We start from the raw sequence: 20930 nt of genomic DNA on the forward strand, positions 1-20930 counted from the left end.
CACAGTTAAGCAGCTGGTAGGCAAGGTATTTTCTTAAATTTATATTTTTCTCTTATAAGTGAAGGGAAAGAAATCAAAGCCATATACATTGCATTTTTGTCATTATTAGCACTAAATAGCTCCTGGGTTCTTTATTCATGAATGTTGCAAATCTCTTCAACAAGTTAAACTTAACTGATTCTGTCATCTCCATTTTAGAGGCAGAAAAACTAAGGCCAGCAGAGGTTGACAAACTTAACACTTAACTATCAGACAAAACTTCAAAAGCTGATCTGACTTTCCCCTCTGGAATCTTTGCTTTGATTGTACAATAAGAGAACAATGAGGTTTTTTTTGGCAAATTAAGTCCTTTTCCCTGTGCAATTAAAGCAAATTCCTAAAAGCACTTGGATTATATAAAGTATTGGGTCTCTTGGCATGGACAATTCATTGGAGGTATCCTTCGCCCCATGGACTCTGATAATACAGAGAGTTAGAATGTGCAGTCAAGATATGCGAGTCAGTATAATGCAGCACTTGTTACCCAGGATGCATGCTTGTGATATACGCCCTGAGAGCAGTGAGCCGCAGATGTTCAGCTCTCCTGCAGAACCATCAGCCATGCATGCCAAAGTCCCTCATGGTTGAAGAGGAACAAAGCTGATTTCCATTCCACCTCACCTTCCTCCTTGCAAGGTTCTTGAGTAGATTTTCTGAATCACCTGCCGTCTTTTCATTGTTCCCTTGTGCTTCCTGGCACGTGCATGCCCATTCATCCTTTCATTACTCGGTAAACGCTCATGGGGCATCTCTCATGACCCATCATTGTGCTGGTACAAAGCAGATCCAAACCAGACGTAGCCTCTGCTTTTACTGAGTATGAGAATACTCAGGTCCATCTTGCTTCTCCTGAGTCCAAAAGCTTCCATTCTTGTGTACTGATAACCAGCTGAGGTGCCAAAGGATAGTATCAAATGGTTCACTTGCCTGACTTTAAAAACATGCATCTATACGTTAGCGTTCAAAGACATTGCTCCGTGAAGCTGGACAGACGTTGACATCCTGACTTCATGTGTGCATCAGTGGTGGTTGGATGGCCAGTGCCTCCCCAGAGCAGGTGGAGGAGAGATGCCAGTCCCGTTTCATCTTGAAAGAATCCCCAGTTTTCTGTCGTTGGTCATTGCCTCTTCCTGGTTAGCCCTTTCAGAGTCAATTCTTAGATCACTTTCCATATGAGATTGGTTTCCAAGAGCATTTATAAATGCGAACGTTCATTTCTGTGAGTGCTCTGTGTGTTTAAATATAGCCTCCGCACATTCCCCCGGGGCAGGCAGATGGATGAAAACCCCTCATCCTGTCCTGATCCAGCTTCTAATGCAGGAGACAGAGTTTCCTTGGGTTTCCGCGGGAAGTCAGGGTCAGAACGCACCACTGGATCGCCTGGCTTAATTAAAACAATTTTTCTCTGGTTGCTATTAATAAATGTAATTACCGAAGAAGACAGAGCTAATATAGAAGAAGGATGGCTTAGAAGAGAGGCCCCATTGCGACGGAACCACTGTCCTCTGCCTGCCACTTAACGTTGACTTCCTCTTCCCCCCACAGGGCGATACCTCCTGCCGAACCCAGTGGCCGGGCAGGCCTGGCCAGCCTCTGCTGAGACGTCCAACCTCGTGCGCATGCGCAGCCAGGCCCTGGGCCAGTCGGCGCCCTCGCTCACCGCCAGCCTGGTGAGTGTCCCTGTGCGGCGAAGAGCAGGCTCCATTCCAGTCCCCTTCCACCTGGGAATTGTATTAACGTGTTGTATTTGTCTACACTCAAACATACCCGTGGAGCATTAAGCACAGGTTTGGCAGGCTGGAGTTCTCTTAGTGTGCTGATTGATGCCACCCCCACCTCCCAATTTGAAATACTTTGCTCCATTTGTATTTTTTCACTTTTCTCAGAAGAAATGAAAATGTTTTGGGGATGTTAAAAAGTATTTGGAAATAATTTCCAACTTGCAGGAAAGCTGCAAAGAAAAATGCATAGATTTCCAGTTGGTACTGCATCTAGGCTCTTAACACTTTACTCGGTTTGCTTTATTGCTTTCATGTAAGCAGACATGTATCCGCATGTGTGTGTATAGACACAGATACCCATGCCCACACATATAATCATGTGTGAGCTAGTTGACAGCAAGTTGTTTAAAAGCCCTTTGTTACTCTTACCGACTTGGGTAAATCTGTGGCTGCCTCAAACCTGAGTCATCCGTGACTCAGGGTTATCAGTTGGCTCTGTACCGCCTCCTGTGCAGGAGCCAGTCTGGTATCATGTTTTGTATTTAATCATTAATCTGTTTAGTCTTCACTAATGGGGGACATTTCCATAAGCTTTGCCTTTTGTCAAAAATGGACATTCTGAGAAACTTTCCTAAGCTGGAGTGTCTGTATTTGTCCTGTTGTGCTAGTCGAGGGTAGAATACGGCATTGGATGGTGTGACCTCAGGGTGTGGCGGCCCACGATCCTTTTGTCTCTTACTGTGGTGGTAATGTTGGGCCTCCAGTCAGTGTTGCCTGCTTTCCCCCGTAGCTGCTGCAGGAAAGAGGAGGCACTGGTAGCAGACAAGGGGTCAGTTGGCTGGTGTGACCGCCAGACCACAGCCTCCAATGACAGTTACTTAGATGGATGCGTTACCTGTGACAACTGAATGGGGCCATTGGAAGGGACAATTCCCTAAGATGCTGCCTTCTTTAGAAGCAGGTGGATAGTGGTTTTGTAGCGAAGATGAGGAGTATATCCGAGATGTCACAGTAGAGGAAGGGGGATGCTGCTTCTGCTTCCGCTTCCCAGTAGAAGCAACATTCATCATGTTGCTTCTTCACACGCTGCACATCACGGTAAAGAAGGCCCTCTTCTCCCCTTGCCTCCTGTTACATGAAGAAAGTTTGGCTTTGTCTCCAAGACCTGACCAGTGCTGATCTCCTGCACCTTTAACTGCTCCTTGTGTGTGAAGGTCCCGAGCCTTCTAAGTACAACTGCCAGACAAGCTCTTCTGAAAAACCAAGCTTAAGAGAGTACAGCTGCCCTCTGCTCTTGTGCCTCCTCTGCTCGCCCGTTTTTTCTAAATTCTGCACTCTTGATTATAGGTGCCACCCCTGCAGACATTTCATTCCTCATTCTTGAGGGATAAAGGAAAGAGGTCATTCTTCTGAAAATGCTTGCTCCTGCATTTGGGGTGCTGGCATTCTCTTCAGTACAGGAGTGGAACTCTTACATTCCAGGATTCACGGTAGCACAGAGGGGCTGTAAGCAACATGGCAAGAAGTTGGAAAGTATCCTTATCTTACAGTCAGTGTTGGTTCCTTTGGACAATCACTGGCTTCCGAAAGTCTCTGTCCAAAGGGCTTTCTTTATTCTTCTGTGATGAACCTCAGAATTTACATCTTGTAATTTGAGAGAAGATTCTGTTAATGCTCTGAAAAACACGATCTCCAGTGTTCTTAAGGAGGACTTCATTTCCTGGTTCTTATGGGTGGAGCTTTACCGCTGTAGGTGGGAGTAGAGTCACATGTGTGTATCTGTTGAGAGCCATCATTACCTGCCCTAATTGTATCTATTACATTTTATCTATCACTCCAGTTTCCATATCTGGGCAGGTCAGAGGCCCAGTCATACTAGCAAAGTGTCTTTCCTATAGCAACTCAAATGGGATAAAGCCTGATTTTCCTTTGGGGTCTGCTCTAACATGGTTTAAGACAATTTTAAGAGCCTTAACACATTATGATGAGTTTCCTGGGAGGGTTTAGCTGAGGTTAGCTTTAGTGTCCAAATGGTTTTGCAGTGCCACTGGATGGCTGGGGTCTCCAGGCTGCATGTGATTTCTGATTTAACCTTGAACGTCTGCAACATTTCAACCACCAACTTTTTTGTTTTTCTTTCTTTTTTTCTTTTTTTAAGATTTATTTGATTGAAAGATAAAGAGATCTTGCATGCTCTGGTTCACTCCCCAGATAAGTGCAATGACCAGGACTGGGTCAGCTCAGAGCCTAGAACTCCTTCTGGGTATCCCGCAGGGGCTGCCAGGTCCAAATTATTTAGGAGCATTACCAGGCAGCTGGGTCAGAAGTGGAGCAGCTGAAACTTGAACTGGTTCACTGGTATGCGATGTGAGTGTTTGCATCTGCAACCACTACCTTTGAAACAAAAACTACTCCATGATCACTGTATGTAGCCCTAGGGAGACTGACTCTCCAGGAATTTCTCTTAGCAGGCTTTTAATGATTTCCTTAGCCTTGTCAGTTTGGCAGGGGAAGGCTTGCACCATTTAGTGAAGGTAACTATAAATGTTAGGAGGTATTTAACATTCTCTGTTGGCATAACTGTGTAGTCAGTTGGCCAGTCTTCTCCAGGTGACCTACCCCTGTCTGAACAGTTTTGCTTAGTTAGATTGAGGTTGGGACTAGGGGGTAGGGTGGGAAACAAGTGATAGGGGATGTCTGATCTCTGTGTTACTTTCTTGCTGATATGTACATTAAAAAAAAAGAACCAGTGTATCTACCAATTCCTTCATGGGGGTGGGAGAGGCTTTGGCTCCCTTAGTGTGTCAATCAGTTATACGTTGTTTACCATTTGGGGAGAAAGCGTGGGCGTACTTTGTAAGAGCCCAGCCTAGGTTCCAGGGTGTCCACACTGTTCCTCTTTTGTCTGCCATCCCTTGTACTCCATTCCTTGTCTTAGACCATGTTGCTTAGAAAACTGTCTCAGTGAGCTTCCTCTGAGCCTGCCTGGGACAAATTAGACTCAGCTTGGTAAGGGGAAAGGGGGGAATCCTCAGTAAATGGAGTCTCTGTGGTGACAGCTCTGGGCTTCCCAGTCACCAGAGCTAGGATGTTACTTTGTAACACAATGTTTTGTTCTTGGGTGGCCTACTATTTAGATTCTTCCACAGCCTTCCTTTGCTGTCTGTAATTCCTTCGTTGTTGTTTGAATTACGGATCCCTCTTTCCTTCCAGGGCTGTGAGTCCTTCTGGATTGTTGAAGTCCTTCTCCTCCTTCTAGTAATGGGCCTGTGTGCAGGCTATTCTTTATGCCTCTTGCAGACATCCTTAGAAAGAAAGGCATAGTTGATACCCTGCCCTCGAGCGATCATTTACTATAAAACCGGTGCCCTGTACAAACCATTGTTGCTTCTGCAGCAGACAGAGAGGTCACTTCTGAGAGCTTCTCTGCTTGACTACACAGGTCTGTTACTTCGCAGCGGGCCTAGGCTGAACCTCCTGAGACACAGGCAGCCATCTGACCAGGTGTGCAGCGTCCAGTCACACAGCCTGGTCCTGCAGCATCTGGCCACCAGCCAACTGGCAATGCCCTTTTGTTTCCAGAACACCTGCCACTAGAATGGGGCTCAGACAGTTAGGAGTTATCCCATAGTAAATTCTTCCCACTTCTCACCTGTGAGCAGGTGTCTGCAGCCACCTGCAGGTCTGGGACATTTTAGCTAACTTTGCAAAAATAATCCCCTATTTTAATGTTCTCAACGTTTGCATTAGGACACCCACTATGATTTTTGGTCTTTCTGTTCATTCAGGGAGGGGCTTTTCTAGGTCAGGTGGTGACTAGAATTAGGGCTTTTCCATGCAAGCAGTTCTGTAGGACCAAAGCAGAGGCATTTGCTTTGAGGAGGCCTGATTACATTGTTTGTTCCATTTCAAAGGGGCCATCTTCCTCTCCTGTAAAAGATTTTGCTATTAGCCCCAAATTGATTATCCAAATACAGCCATTCCCAAGAATCCTTCTTAATTTCCTTGTCAGTTACAGGCTATAGTTTCCCCATATTGGGACAGGCTTTGTGTCTTTGGGATATTATATACCTTAAATAATTCAGGTTCTTTAGAAAATTTGCTACCTTATTGCCACATCATTTATCAGAAGTCTCTGAGGGGCTGGCAGGAAGAATGTCTTCTACATAAGGTGGGACTGGACCTTTCCTTTTTTAAGAAGAAAAGAAAAAGGTTTTTTTCAAAAGCAGATTTTCAAACCGTCTTCTGGTTCACTTTCAAAATGGCCACTATGGCTGGGGTTGAGCTGATCTAAAGCCAGAAGTCAAGAGGTTTTAGGTCTCCCTTGTGGGTTCATGGGCCCAAGGACTTGAGCTCTGTTACTTTCCCACTGCATTAGCAGGGAGCTGGATTAAAGTGAAGTAGCCAGGACATGAACCAGTGTCCCTATGGGATGCTACTGGTGCAGGCAGAGGATTAGTCTGTTGAGGCTCAGTAAGCAGCCCCAGAAGTTTTCGTTCAGTTTCTCACAAAATAATACTTTTATAGCATGTGGTGAAATAAGCCAGTACCACTGACATCTCCTGGGTTTTGAGGTCTTCCCACTCAGAGTCCAAGCAAATGCTCAGGGATTCACCATTTAAGTCTGTGACTGTGTAATACTTTCTACCCCAAGCAAACTAATCAACGAAGTGTAGGGTGGGTGCTATGGGATGAATGATCTGCATTGGTTTGCTTCCCTCAAGTCCTGTCTACAGTCATCAGAGCCAGGATTCCTAGCAGGATAGTATAGGGGTGTTGGGTGGTCAGTGCTTGGCTGAAGATTGTTTCTAGCTGCTAAGATTCTAGAAGTTGCTTCAGTTCTCAGAGACTGTTGTCTGGCTCTGGACCATTCGGCTTCAGTGTTTTTAAAGGTTAGGCATCAGTAGACCATCCCACCTGAACCTGGACATGTGCCTGTGGATGGGATGAACCTGAGCTAGAATGCCTTCTGGAATGATCATAGGTGCCTTGTGGAGGAGAGCTGGGAATTCTGTGCTTTTGCTCTTTGGGCTTCCACTTCTACTAACTTGTGACTGAAATGTGATGTGGCACTTATTTTTTAAGTTAATAGGTCTCTTCACAAAAATGTGATGAGGCCCTCAAGGACATAGAAAAATAAGTAAATCAGAAATTGAGAATCTACTTCACAAGTCAGAGGCTTGAGAAATCTCTTTATAGCTCCTTCATCATTTCCTTCCCTCTCAGAGGGAGAGGGAGAGAGAGCATGCACATGAGTGAGTGAGCCATTTTAGGAATTAACACAGAGTGTGGCATGAGCATTGAGCAAAAACTTCACTTTCCTTGCACTTCTGGGCCTTGCCCGGAGCTTCTTGAGGGAGGCTGAATTCTACCACGTGGAACTCTGTGGCCCCATCAGTTTTCTTCTTCTGTCCAGGATTGTTGAAAGGAATTCGATTTTCTCCTCTGACTTGTTCTTGTCTCTGGAGACAGGTCAGACTCTCTTAGTTCCATGATCCCTCCTGATGGTAGTGTACATATTAGCTAGGCTCTGACTTAGATAGCGATCTATTGTTGGTCCCACATTGGGAGTATGGCTGCCTCTCTTGTCATTTTAGCTTACCTAGAATGGACCACGAATAGTGGCTAGTAAAGCCACATGCCTTCACACCACTGTTTAGGTTCTCATCTTCTGTGCCTTGTTTGTTGAAAACTTAAAAGACAGCTTCTACTAGCTGAAAGGATTGGTCTTGGGACTGGTAGCCAGTGTCTATAGTTTTCTCTATGTGTCCCCAGGACACTCTGGCACAGGATGTAGTGTTTACAGCTACCTGCTTTGCCTGGACTTCAGGGTCTCAGGACATACACTGGCTGAGACTTCTTTTAACTCCTCTTGGGGAAGGCGGGAGGGTTTGCTCCTGGTTCCTGCAGTGCCTCTGAGCTTACTCCAAGATGTAGAACCCTGCTTGCTTCTTGCCTGCCTTTGAACAGCATATTCCCATAATGCTCTACTCTCGACAGGGCCTTTAGTATATTAGGCCACCATTTGGGGGTCACCACTGGATCGATTCAGTCAGCCTTCACACTTGGTATTAGGTTGATTGACAGCTGCTCATCAGCCTTCCTTCCCCCAAAGCTATGGTAGCACTGCTGACTGTCTACTTGTCAGAAAGCTTTGAAGCGTAGTGATGATGGTGGTGATGATGATGATGGTGAGGATGATGATTTTTGCTGGTAGACTCCTTGCTTCTCTACTATAAGCTTGTGTTCTGCACTGAAGTCTTTAAAGGTTATTTTGCATTTGGTTGTAGTGTGTGAGGATACAGAAATGGATTTTTGAACATCTTCTTTGGTAAAGATGTGAATGGTACTAAACTGGGATGCCATAGTATCTTACAGCTTTCTTCATTGGCAATACAACATCTTGGTTATTTGGGACTCATATAATAATGCATATAGATTTGATTTAGGTCTAGCCTATAGTCCTGCCTTTGCTACCAAATACTTGTATAAACTTAAGGTCCTGTGCTGTAGCCTAGGGACTAAATCCTCACCTTGCAACCGCCAGAATCCCATATGGGTGCCAATTCATGTCCTGGCTGCTCCAGTTCCCATCCAGCTCCCAAAATCTTGGGTTCCTGCACCTGCATGGGAGACCCAGAAGAAGCTACTGGCGCCTGACTTTGTTTTGACACAGCTCCGGCTCATTGAGGCCATTTGGGTGTGAACCAGTAGATGGAAGAACTTTCAACTTTCTGTTTCTGCTTCTCTCTGTACATCTGTCTTTCAATAAAAATAAATCTTTAAAAAAAATCATTATCACAAAGAACATGCCTAATGCTTTTAGTCACATATACATATTCAGAAGGTGATCTATTATTCCATAATAAAATATGTGTGTAATAACGTTAAATATTTAGGAATAGGATTCAAAAGTAAAGATAACTGTTCCTAGAAAAATCTAAGAACACCATCTAAAACCTTTGAGATGGCATTCTTATCAAACAATCACAAATTATTAATGAGTCACCTGCAGGTTTTTATGTTTATAGAATTGCCCAAGATGAAAATTGCCAAGATGCTGAAGTGCCATGTGGTGCAAACTTAAATAGTACTTAGCTACCGCAAGTCTCCAATACCTGCCGTGTTCATTCTTCCGTAGTTATGTCATTGGTTAGCTCAAATACAGAGGCCAGAATATGGTTAGCATTTGCTACTAGGTAATGAAGGATTCCCGCTCTCCCTCCAGAAACTTCTCTAGCTCCTAATCACAGACTGTGAAAACAATTTGCATTCTTCTTTGCTGGGATGGAGAGCAAAGGAACCAGGGAGAGCTGCTGGGCAGTGTGCCATCCTGTTCCCTGCCACATGCTTGCCCTCATTCCTGCGCCACATTCTTTACGTCAATATGTCACTCAAAACCATTCAGAATCATTTTTTCTTTTCTTGCCTTTTGGTACTCATTGCAAAACTACCCAGCTAAGTAGACTAGTGTTTATCATCTGCTTCATGTTATCAAGCTTGAATTGGGTCATATCTAAACTCTTTCTGCCAGTTACAAACTAAGAGATTTGATGGAGAATAATGCTGAAGTAGAAATGTAAGCAAAAGAACCCTTCTGCCTTTTTTTTCCCCTGTGATTCTTTTTCTTTCTCTTTTCCTGACTATCCAAACAAACTCAACGTGATGGGTGTGTGCTTTGCTGTAGAATCTGCCTCACTCTGCTGGATCCCCTTGGCCACTCGTCCTGCCTCATTGCCCTTATCTGTCCCTGTGAGTCATCCTTCCCCAGGAATCTCCTTAGCATTTACTGTGGGTCTCTGCTTTGCGTTTGTGTCTAATATGTCCCTGCGTGACTATAAGCTCCAAGAGGGTAGAATTCCTGACTGGTGAACTTCCTGTTCCTCCCTACTCTTAGCACAATCGCACTTACCTGGACTCTCAATAGATAAACCTTACTGTGGGAGAGAGATGGTAGCTCTAGTCACAAGGTGAGAGTGACGTGTGACCCTACACGCTGGAATGGCTGACCTTGTGAGCCTGTCCATCCAGAACCTCCGTGGTTTTGCTGTTCAATTGACCAACCTTCAAGTCCATGGAGAAGGCAGATCCCATGGAGTTCTCAGACGAGAGGGTGACAAAGAAGGGATGATCAGGGATCACGGTCAAGGATATTTCATGTGTTCACTTTTAATCAGTCAGGTAGTCACATGGTTTAAATATTTTGTTGATTCATGGAATAACTAGGTTGGAAGTGATATGTGTTTCCAAGTATGAGAGAATGGGAAAAATAGGGAATCAATGTGCTTTATGCCCAGATGACAGCATTATATTCAGTGTAACAAAATGCCGTGCTCCATCATAACACTGTACATTTCAGAAAAGCACAGACCCTTAAACTGAGAGGTATTAATATGTTTGTAAGTTATAAACTGAAGGCCCTGTGCTGTGTCGGATACACATTTTAGTAAATGCATGACCTATAGTGATTTAAATGCCACAGGCCAACTTGAAGGCAGTGCTAACTACCTTCTCAAGAAGAGATTAATTCCTAGCCTGAAGTATCTAGTTTTCCTTGGCAATGCTAAATGGAGTTGTGTTCCCTCGCCCCGACACGTTGGGCATTTCAGATAAATGGCATGTTGCCAATTCCTCCTAAGTAGCCTGGTGGCGGGCAGGATACATGCTCCGCCAGCCTTGGCCTGCTGGGACACCAGCCGGGAGTGCTGATGAAGTGTCAGTTGTCTACTTCATATACATTAATCTGAAGAAGGGAAAACTCATTTTCCCATTTGCTGCCTCCATCTTGCTGTCCCTCCCCACACACATGGGTAGTTTATCAAAGAAGTCATACTCGTCAGAAGCCGAGGGATTTATACAGATGCTGTTTTCTGGCAAGAAAGATGGAAATTTCAGGAGGCAAATGCAGGGCCAGTGGTAACTGACTTCTTTGTAGGAAAATAAGGTCGTGAGCCTTGATGACTGAAGTTTAGACATGTTGCATGTGACCGTCGTGAGGAATATTCATGGCTTTTGGGTTTTCAAGTAATCAAATGGCAGAAGCAGTGTCCAAGTTAGTTCCCAATATTTTGCTCATTTTTCTGTTTGAGTCTTGTCCCTTATCCGTTTTGTTTGTGCACTTCCTCACAGAGACCTTGCTTGGCTGTCCTGTTTGACATTCTTTCGTCTATTGCTTGTTATACATTCCACTCACTTACTTTCTTTGCTTTTCATGGCTCTTTCACCTTCCAGTGCACCATGCCATTAGCACGTTGTGCTATACGTTGTCCTTTATTGTCCATAGGGGATTGGTCCCAGGACTCTCTGTGAATACCAAACTGTGAGACTGCTTAAATCCTTTGTATAAAATGGTGTGTTTGCATAGAATTGACACACTCATTCTATATATTTAAAAATATTTATAAATTTGACAGGTGGGTGGTTGGGGAAAAGTTCTCCTCTCTGCCAGTTCATGTCCTAAATGCCTGTAACAGCTGAGGCTGCACCAGGCTAAAGCCAACCCAAATCTCCATGTGTGTGGCAGGAAGCCAACTGCTTCAGCTGTTGCTTGCTGCCTGCCTGAGTGTATGTGAGCAGGGAGCTGGAGTCTAGGAGTAGAGCCTGGAATTGAATTCATTCACTGCAACCTGGGATTCGGGTGTCCCAAGCAGTGTTCCCGGTGCCTGCTCCCATATATACTCCCGTGTTCTTTAAGTCATCTTTGCATCAATTGTTGTCTGTATTGTATCCCATAGGATAAAGACAAGAAAGGAAATTCTGTATGTGTTCAAATACAGGCATGATTTTTATGTAAAAATATGTTTGCACTAAGATTGGTTAAGCCCACAGATGTTTAAGCCATGAGTATAGAAGGCCTATTGTAAATCTCTTAGTGTAATATCAATTTTATGATAGTAGAGATATTTTTTCTGTTTTCCATCTGTTTTTCCAGTGCCCAGTCACACAGTAAATATTTAGTATGATTGTTGCATCTGTAAATAGTATATTTCATTTCTGTACATTGTCAGTGTTCTAAAAATGGCTCTTCTGTATTTATTTTCAATTAAAATAACTATTTTTATTAGGCTGTATAATACTAACCATGCACAATTGATTCATCAAATCAGAGAAAGGTTAACTGGGGATGTTAAGAAATTAACATACAATTAATTGTCCCATTGGAAAATGGGAGTTAAGGGGAGAAGTGGAGTGTAAGAACATAGGCTGCCCAGGTTCATCTGTCTGTTCGCTTATTATCCTCAGGGTTAATGCTGTCAGCCTCAGTTTCTTCATCTGGGAAATGGGACTAATGGTAATACTTCTTATTCAGGTCGTTCTGTGGATAAAACGAGTAGACTCCGTACATGGTGTTTGCCTTTCAGGAAAGCTGTGTGCAGGATTTCTGAGATTGGTATGAAAAATGCTTCTTGGAGCTTGGCAATTAGGCTTTGCTGGAATGGTATTTCTAGGAGAGAGAAAAGCAGGCACTCTTCCTTCTGATCATCAGGCCTTTGTAGGACTTTCCGCCCTTTGCTCTTACCTTGCATAATGGTGGAATAGCTTGTGTTTTCTTCCATAACTTCATTCAAAATTCACCAGTTGAGGAAACAGAAAGATCTTCTTCCAGAATACTTAACTTTTGTGAAGGGCAAGGTGCTTTCAAACACTGTGTTTCAACTTTTAAATATTAGGTTAAGTTGTGTGTTTTTCTGTTTCTGCAGTGGCTGTCATATCCATTACTTTTAATGGAAAAATTATATTTCATGATGTACTATAAATATTAAAACCATACTATTTAAACTGTAATATATTCAGAGAGCCTTGATGAATATTCATCTTTTCTATTTGCAAAAATACATTATGAGGAGTCAGGGAGAATGCACTAAGCATATGCAAAAATGCATTCTTCCTTTTCCATTCATTCAGAATGTTGAGACATAATGTCAGCATTTATTTAGGATACAGACTTTATTTGCAGTCATTTAATATTATATCAATACTTCATTAGCCTTATAGCTCAAAAACAAAAACCCAATCTGAAGCCGTATTAGTTAACTCCAAGAGAGTGTCTGTTAAATATTGATGCAGGAACAGTTTGAATGCCATTAGATAAATTGGTTCACAAAAATTATAGAATCCATCTCCGAATAAGCATTCCCTCATTGTCATTGTGACTCAATTCAAAGGCTTCATAATAGCCTAATGTATGGGTTTATCATCATTTATTAAACTCTTTTCCCCTTTTGATGACTTTGGAATGTTTTCTATTGCAAATAATGGGGATGAGTAGACTTTCAATAAGCCCTGTTCACCTCTAATTATTTCTTATAGTAGGTTCTTGGAGTGAGTCTATTGGAATAGAGAGTAAAAGGTGCTTGAGGTTCTGCATCGCTCTTGTGGAATTGTTTTTAGGCGTACTGTTCAAAGTTATGCTTGTATACATTGGAAAAGTCATCTCACTTTACCTTGGTCAACAGTTAATGTTGGGTTTTTACAAATTTTTAAAGACTTATTTATTTTTATTGGAAAGTCAGATTTACAGATAAAAAGACAGAAAGATCTTCCATCCATTGGGTCACTCTCCAGGTGGCCACAATGACCAGAGCAGAGCTGATCCAAAGCCAGGTGCCTGCCCTGGACCTCCTTTGTAGGTGCAGGGTCCCAAGGCTTTGGAACATCTTATACAGCTTTCCCAAGCCACAATCAAGGAGCTGAATGGGAAACTGAGCCGGCACCCATGTGGGATCTTGGCACATGCAAGATGAGGATTTAGCCACTGGACCATTGCGCCGGGCTCAACCTTGTTTTCTTAAAACAAAAAGCAAAGAAAGCTTTGCCTGTTTGATGGAAAATAATTGTTCTTTGCAATCTGTTCATTAGGATTATGTGGTTTTGGGACAAGTTGAAGTCTTATGGTAAAGCCTGCAGATGTAGCAAATAGGAAATTAGGGTTATCCATGCTTGCTCCTGTAATGTCTCCCCTTCATTCCCTGAATCAACTTACCATACCAACTGTTGGTAACCTGTAATGCTCTTGGGATATGGGAACTGCTGAGTGTGATTACAGTGCGTGTAGCTGAAGGCATTATTCCGCAGTTCAGTATTTTTTTCATCTGGAAAGTAGTAATCTCAATTGTGAAATAGTGCCTTCAGCTGTGGACATTATAATCAGAGTCTCTGGAGTGCTTGTATTCGAGGAGTCATACATCTCATAGTTATTACTCTCTGAGCTGGGCTCTGTTTATAGTAAAGGGATGAATTTTCATAACTCAAGGCTGAAACAGCAGTGGGGAGTCCTGAGCAGATTATAATAGGTCAGGCCTAATCCTTAAAGAGAAATCTCATTATAGGCTCACCTGGGTTCATCCACAGAGTAGCTGCTTTAACAGGAGTCTGTAAAGCAAAGATCAGCTTAAAAATGAATGATAAAAACCTGATTTTAATCCAACTGCTGCCTCTGTGAAGAGATGATCTGAACGTGCATCCTTCTTTAGGCACACATAGCTGTGAGGAGGGAAATGAGCAGACAGCATTTGAAGGAATGAATCAACCTCTACATATTTGGAAGATTTTTCTTTTTCTGAAATGAAATTCCACCAAGAGTAGCCACTTCATATTTTTTCACATTTTTTTTTCTTCTTTTCATTTAGCAAAGGTTAAAAAGCTGCAATTCATTACACTCTGTGTGTGCTAACTGTGGGGTCAGGGCAGATCTCGGTGGGTGTGCCTGGAGAGACCAGCCCAGTGAATGAGCTTCCTGTTAGCAAAGGCATTTGAGAATCAGGTTAATGGTGACCAGACTTCTGTGGTCTGTGGAATTTCCAGAACAGAAACACATGTCCTTTCTTACATTCTTATCCTGGCAGAGGAGAGCAAAGCAGACTTATAACAGCACGATTCTTAAAAGTTCATGGAAAGTCATGTTATCTTTTAATTTCATTTTCCTATGGGTTTTTTCTTTTTTTTTTTGCAGTACCTTTGTATAAAGAAATGCACACACTAATGCCTTGATGACCTGTTGGCCCAACTGGTGCACCTTTGCAGGAGCTGGCCAACTTGGGTGTGAAGTATTGAAACACGAACCCGTGGCAGCTGTCTGTGTATGCAGCTCAGCTTTTACTCCTTCCTCTCTCTTTAGGAACAAGGAACGGGTATTGCATCTTTGGCAAAGTGCCTGGTGTCTAATTAGTCCGTGGAAAGTAGCTGCTAATTCACAGATGGGAGGACTTCTCCATTCTCTGCTTTGGTGGTCCTCTTGCTCCTGGAACCCACACTGGTTGAATTCCCAGATAGTTGGAGACTTCCCTGGGCCCTGTGGATAAAGGATGGAAAGCAGGAACACTGTCTGGAAGTGCTCACTGATGCAGTGGTGGATGGATATTGCATAATTGCACACCTGTTGGAGCATCATTTTTGATATTCTTTGTTCCCGTGGTAAAATATCAGCATCTATCTGCTGTAGTTTTCACAGGACTTTGTGGCCTTGAGGAAACCAAGAAACCACAGAACCACAGACAGTAGCTTTGTAGAGGAAAGGTGTCGGGATAGAGGGGTTGGAATATCTCATTTTTGCAAAAAGGAAAAATTTGTGTTTTGTTTCAGAAACTTCTGAGGAAATTGCTGGTTATTGTGGCTCATGGAAAACATGCTTTAATATCCTTGCACCCTTCCTTTTCTAGACAGAATTCTGCAGTTAGTATAATAAGAGATATTGGTAATTATGCTCGATTCTGGGTTGTTGGCACCTGAAGCATCAATTTAGGTTGAATTTTTTAATTCATGTATTCCCCAAATGCTCATTTATCGCTTAATTGACTATTAATGGAGTCTCTTTTATGGGACTGCTGTTAAAATCTGTATAGAAAAGAAGTAATACGTGGCTGTCTTTTGAGATGCTTATACGCAAATTCAAGTAAGACTTTCAAGAAATTGGAGCAAGGTAAAAGAGACATGCTGGATAATTTGAAGCTGTGAGAACTTGTAGAAGCAGAATAACCTGGACTGCAGGTTTCTAGGAGAGCTTTGCAACTTGAGTTTTAAAAGCCGAGTGGCCTTTGGTTAGACAAACAGCGCATCAGGAGATGTATATGCAGTGGAGCAGGGGAGGGAGATGGTAGATCGCAGTGGGAAGTGGAGCTGTTTATTCCTGCGTGACATTTCCAGGGCTGTGTGAGAATTCTGGGGTACCTTGCAGTGATAGGGTGATTTCTGACTTAATGTGGAGCTCAGAAAAATACCACCTGTACTGCCACCTTTACTGCTTAGTCAGGGAAGTCCCTGCTTAAAGTGTGTAGGGATCCTCCAACTACCCAGACAAGCGGTCATTTCTGTAAATAAGTTTTCTTTAGGATTTGTTTTAATTTGATGGGCAGAATTACACAGAGAGGAAGAAAGAGAAAAACTGTGATTTGTTGATTCTCTATCCGCATGACTGCGGTGGGCAGGATGGTGAGGCTGATGCCAAGAGCCTGCAACTCCATCCGCGCACTTGGACCAGCTGCTGCTGCTGCTTTCCCAAGTGCATCAGCAGGGAGCTGGATTAGAAGTAGAGCAGCTGGGGCCCGGCGCGGTGGCGCAAGTGGTTAAGTCCTCGCCTTGCACGCCCGGGATCCCATATGGGCGCCGGTTCTAATCCCGGCAGCCCCGCTTCCCTTCCAACTCCCTGCCTGTGGCCTGGGAAAGCAGTTGAGGACGGCCCAAAGCTTTGGGACCCTGCACCCGCGTGGGAGACCCGGAAGAGGCTCCTGGCTTCGGATCGGCATAGTATCGGCCCGTTGCGCTCACTTGGGGAGTGAATCATCGGATGGAAGATCTTCCTCTCTCTCTCTCCTCTCTGTATATCCGCCTTTCCAATAAAAACTAATAAAAATAAATCTTTAAAAAAAAAAAAAAGAAGTAGAGCAGCTGGGATTCAACTCCATGTCCGTGTGGGAACGCTAGCTTCACAGGTGGCAGCTTAACCTGTTGTATCTCAATGCCAGTCCCCTGCATGTGCGTCTTAACCACCGAACCCAATAATCCTTTCCACTTAGGAAATATTCATGGTGGAAAGCATGAAATCTTTAGATGTTTTAGCTAGAAGGAAATACATATTCTTTGTTACCTTCCATTTCTGTATTGTGAGAATATAATAATATTTTTGTCTAAGTCAAGAATTTTCTTTTTAATTTTTTTAAAGATACCTTTATATGAAAGGCAGATCAGATTTATGGAGAGGAGAAACAGAAGGAAAGATCTCCTGTTTGCTGGTTCACTCCCAAGTGGTTGCAATGGCTAGAGCTGAGCTGATCCAAAGCCACCAGCCAGGGACCTCTTTGGAGTCTCTCAGGCAGGTGCAAGATCCCACGGACTTGGGACTTCCTCTACTGCTTTCCTAGGCTGTAAGCAGGGAGCTAAAAGGGAAGTGGAGCAGCTGGAACACGAATTGGCGGCCATATGGGAGCCCAGTATTTGCAAGATGAGGATTTAGCCACTGAGCCATCGTGCCAGGCCCCAATTCTCAGCAATGGATAGGCCGAGGGCATTTCAACAAATAACAGGCAGAAGCCTAAAGACTGGGATGAGCTTTGATAAATGTCCCACAGCAAGATTGACGACGATCCAGCCTTCACGTCCTGATGTCCGTCCTTTGACCTATCTGTCTTAGTCTCTGTATCTCTCTGTATATTCAAGATGAACCTCAACTCAAACTTGAATTTTACTCTGAGTGGTCAATATTTAAAATGATTTAAGAATCAAAGATTCTGGGCCCAGTGTGGTAGCCTAGCAGCTAAAGTACTTGCCTTAAACGCACTAGGATCCCATATGGGCACCAGTTCTAATACCAGCAGCCCTGCTTCCCATCCAGCTCCCTGCTTGTGACCCGAGAAAGCAGTCGAGGACGGCCCAAAGCCTTGAGACTGCAGCCATGTGGGAGACCTGGAAGAGGCTCCTGGCTTCGGATTGGCTCAGCTTCAGCTGTTGTGGCCCTTGGGGAGTGAATCATCAGATGGAAGATCTTCCTCTCTGTCTCTCCTCCTCTTTCTATATATCTGCCTTTCCAATTAAAATAAGTAAATCTTTAAAAAAAAATCAAAGATTCTGTGTTACTGTTTCATTGTATCATTGTAAAGCTACTAAATGACTGGAACTAATATGTCCTTAATGTGTGCGCATTCTATGTATGTATAAATTATTTCCATCCATTTGAAATTATTTTTGCAAGAACTAGTACTTCTTTCAGTACTCTTAATTATAAAATATCTTATTGCATGAAATCCACTTTCTTTATGCAGAAGTCTTCAATAAGTTCGTGGGAAACACTTGTTATGAACAAAGTATAGATTTCAGAATTTCTTTTCACTAGGATACACTTTTAATTTTAATTTTTATTTTTCCACCATCTTATTTAGAAGGAATTAGAGAGAGACTGACTTTCCATGGTGGCAGGTGCTCAAGTGCGTGAGCCATTCTCTGTCATTTATTTTCCAGGCCATTAACAGGAAGCTGGCTGGATTGGGAATGTAGCAGCCTGGACAGGAACCAGCTACAGGATTCTGTTGTTATAGGAAGTGGCTTTACTTACGATGCCACAACACCATCCTCAATTCCATTTTTCCGTGGACTTTCAGGATACACATGTGGTCAGTGTTAGCATGGTCAGTAATGTGATCCATGATGTCACTTTGCCCTGTCTTTGGCTCATGCAAAGCCTCTTTGCTGACCTCTCTGCCCGTGCTTACTGTAGTCAGGGTTATGTACATGACCTTGCTTTGAATTGTGCCTTCATTATATAGTTACACAGGTCTTGAGCGTCTCCCGTCTTCTTTCCTGTCTCTCCTCATCCCCATGGCTCGGAAAATGAGCGCTAACCGAGGAGGATGGGAGTCTAAAAGGTTTTGTTGGCATGGACTCTTGGAGATGATGCTAGACGAAGCAGTGTACGATCGTGTCCGTAGCTCCTCTCTACATGTAATTGACTTTTGCAATGACTGCTTTTCAGAATGCATCCTGGAAGCAGAGAATTCTGTGCACAGGTCGGGCATGGAGTCACTCCTTTCCCCTGACCCAGGCAGTTCATGCTCTGTGATGGCCGTTCTCTCAATCGTGATCATTTACAGCCACTAGATTTAGAAGTTAATGATTACAAGCAGTTCAGAGTGAGGTTGAAGAGCCTGGACTCCACAGGTTGGCTGCCTGGGTTGGAATCTTGATTTCACCACTGGAGACATGACCTTGGCTGAGGAACATCACGTCCAGTGCCATTGAGCAGTGGGACTGCTGAGGTGATGGTTGCTGGAATCAAGAAATCGCACATATAGAGACATCCACTTGGAGCACCTAAGATTGTATTGAATGCTAACCATTGTATCATTTTGGGCAAAGAGCCGACATATTGATTTAAGCCAAGAAATGTAAATTTTGTTAAGTACAGAGCTGGTGTTCATGACTTAAAGAATTGGTGAAGCTTGCCTTGCAAAGATAAGGCCCTCTCTTTCAGACAACTCCGGGTTGTACTGTACTTGGGGCATTTGGGGGCAGCAATTGGTGGCCAACCTGACAGCCGTCACTGCTGGTGTGTGTCTGCCAAGTATTAGCTTACGGAATGTATTCTAAAACCCACCAACAAAGAGAAGATATAGAAAAATAGAAACTGGTGTTTTGCTCTTGTCTCCCTAAACATTTCCAGTATTTCTTTTGTGTGCTGTGCCACTTCTTGTACCCAGCGTGTAGACCCGTGCAGTGAAATACCAGCTCTGCATTCTGGGCCTTCTGGAGCAGAGCCGTTGGTGAACATGAGCTCTGAGTGCTCAGGCAGGGCGCCTGCCTGCCCCTGCTTTCTTGATAAGGTTTATTTTATTTTATTTTTAAGTGGAAATACTAGCAGAGCTTTGTTACACATGTCATTAACTGCCACTAAATTGACATAAGTGTTGACAGTTATTGTGAGAACTGTTTCCAAGCTCATTATGTTAATTAGAATGTAACATACCAGTAATTGCATGTATTCAAACATTATACCATCACTTCTGTGTTTCCTTCTCCAGATGTAAGACATTCATTTGTTGCTTGAAAAGCTGCAGAATTATAGCTAAGATAACAAATAATTGTCAGCAAATAAAATTGGTTCTTTAGAAATATACTCTAATTGGTTAGCTATGTATAGGAAAGAAACAAATGTTAGCATGTGACGCATGTAAATTAGGACCATTGCTTATGAAATCCTTGGTTTTGGGCTTTTCATTTAGATAAGCCTTCTTATTGCAATTAATATTATCGTTTGGTTTATGACCCTTAAAAATATATTTCCTTTCAGCATTTCTTGGAGTTCTAATTTAGCTTTCTTATATATGTTAGACGATTTGCAATTTAGATTTTAATTTGAGTTCCATTCTTTAAAATGCCATTTTTCTTGTATTTCATTTTTATTTAAAGCATGAGTCTCTATATTCATGGAAGCCAGGCATAAACAAACTACTAGAGAAATCAAGCTATTAAGTAAGCCTAGAACATAAAACATTTTAATAGGAGTTTCACATAACTAAACTAAATATTTGAGAGCCCAAGCAGAGAACTATAGCTCCTTGGAAACAAACTTAATGGGACGTGGTGCTGTCGATTTTCCTTCTGCTACTGATGTTTAAAAATTAGCATTTCTGGGCCCAGTGTGATAGCTTAGCAGCTGGGGTCCCATAAGGGTACCAGTTCTGGTCCTGTCAGTCCTGCTTCCTGTCCAGCTCCCTGCCTGTGGCCTGGGAAGGCAGTTGAGGATGGCCTGGGGCCTTGGGACCCAGCACCTGTGTGTGAGACCTGCGGGAGGTTCCTCCTGGCTTCAGATCGGTGCAGCTCCAGCCATTGCAGCCACTGGGGAGTACGTCAAGGGACGATCTTTATCTGTCTTTCCTCCTCTCTGTGTATTTCACTTTCCAATGATAATAATAAATAATAAATAACATTTCTAATGGCATATCTAAATCCTCACCACTTCTTGCATAGGTGGTGTGTGCAGTGTGGTTGTGCCCAATGATTTGGGAGCCGTATCTGTTGCAAGAGTTCTGGTCTCTGTGAGTGTGGATATGAGAGCCTTTTCACCTGAGTGTGCTGGATTGCTTTGTTGTTTTCTTGTTTTCCAACTGTGACCCACATAAATCAGTCCAGCAGTTCGGGTGCTGTGTCCTTGATTCTCCAGGACATGCAATATACCTTCCTCAA

At 43.2% G+C, this 20930-nt stretch overlaps 1 protein-coding gene across 1 annotated transcript in view; it reads left to right on the plus strand.

Annotated features, from left to right (window-relative positions):
- Window positions 1-20930, plus strand: part of MAST4 (microtubule associated serine/threonine kinase family member 4) — a 594255-nt gene that overhangs the window by 189182 nt on the left and 384143 nt on the right. The window contains exon 3 of the mRNA XM_040977340.1: window positions 1585-1709. Coding sequence (XP_040833274.1) covers window positions 1585-1709 — 125 coding nt within the window. The remainder of the gene's footprint in view (window positions 1-1584; window positions 1710-20930) is intronic.

This window comes from Ochotona curzoniae, unplaced genomic scaffold (genome assembly GCF_017591425.1).
Source record: "Ochotona curzoniae isolate NIBS_2020 unplaced genomic scaffold, NIBS_Ocur_1.0 contig_2754, whole genome shotgun sequence".
In the NCBI taxonomy this organism is placed as follows: domain Eukaryota; kingdom Metazoa; phylum Chordata; class Mammalia; order Lagomorpha; family Ochotonidae; genus Ochotona; species Ochotona curzoniae.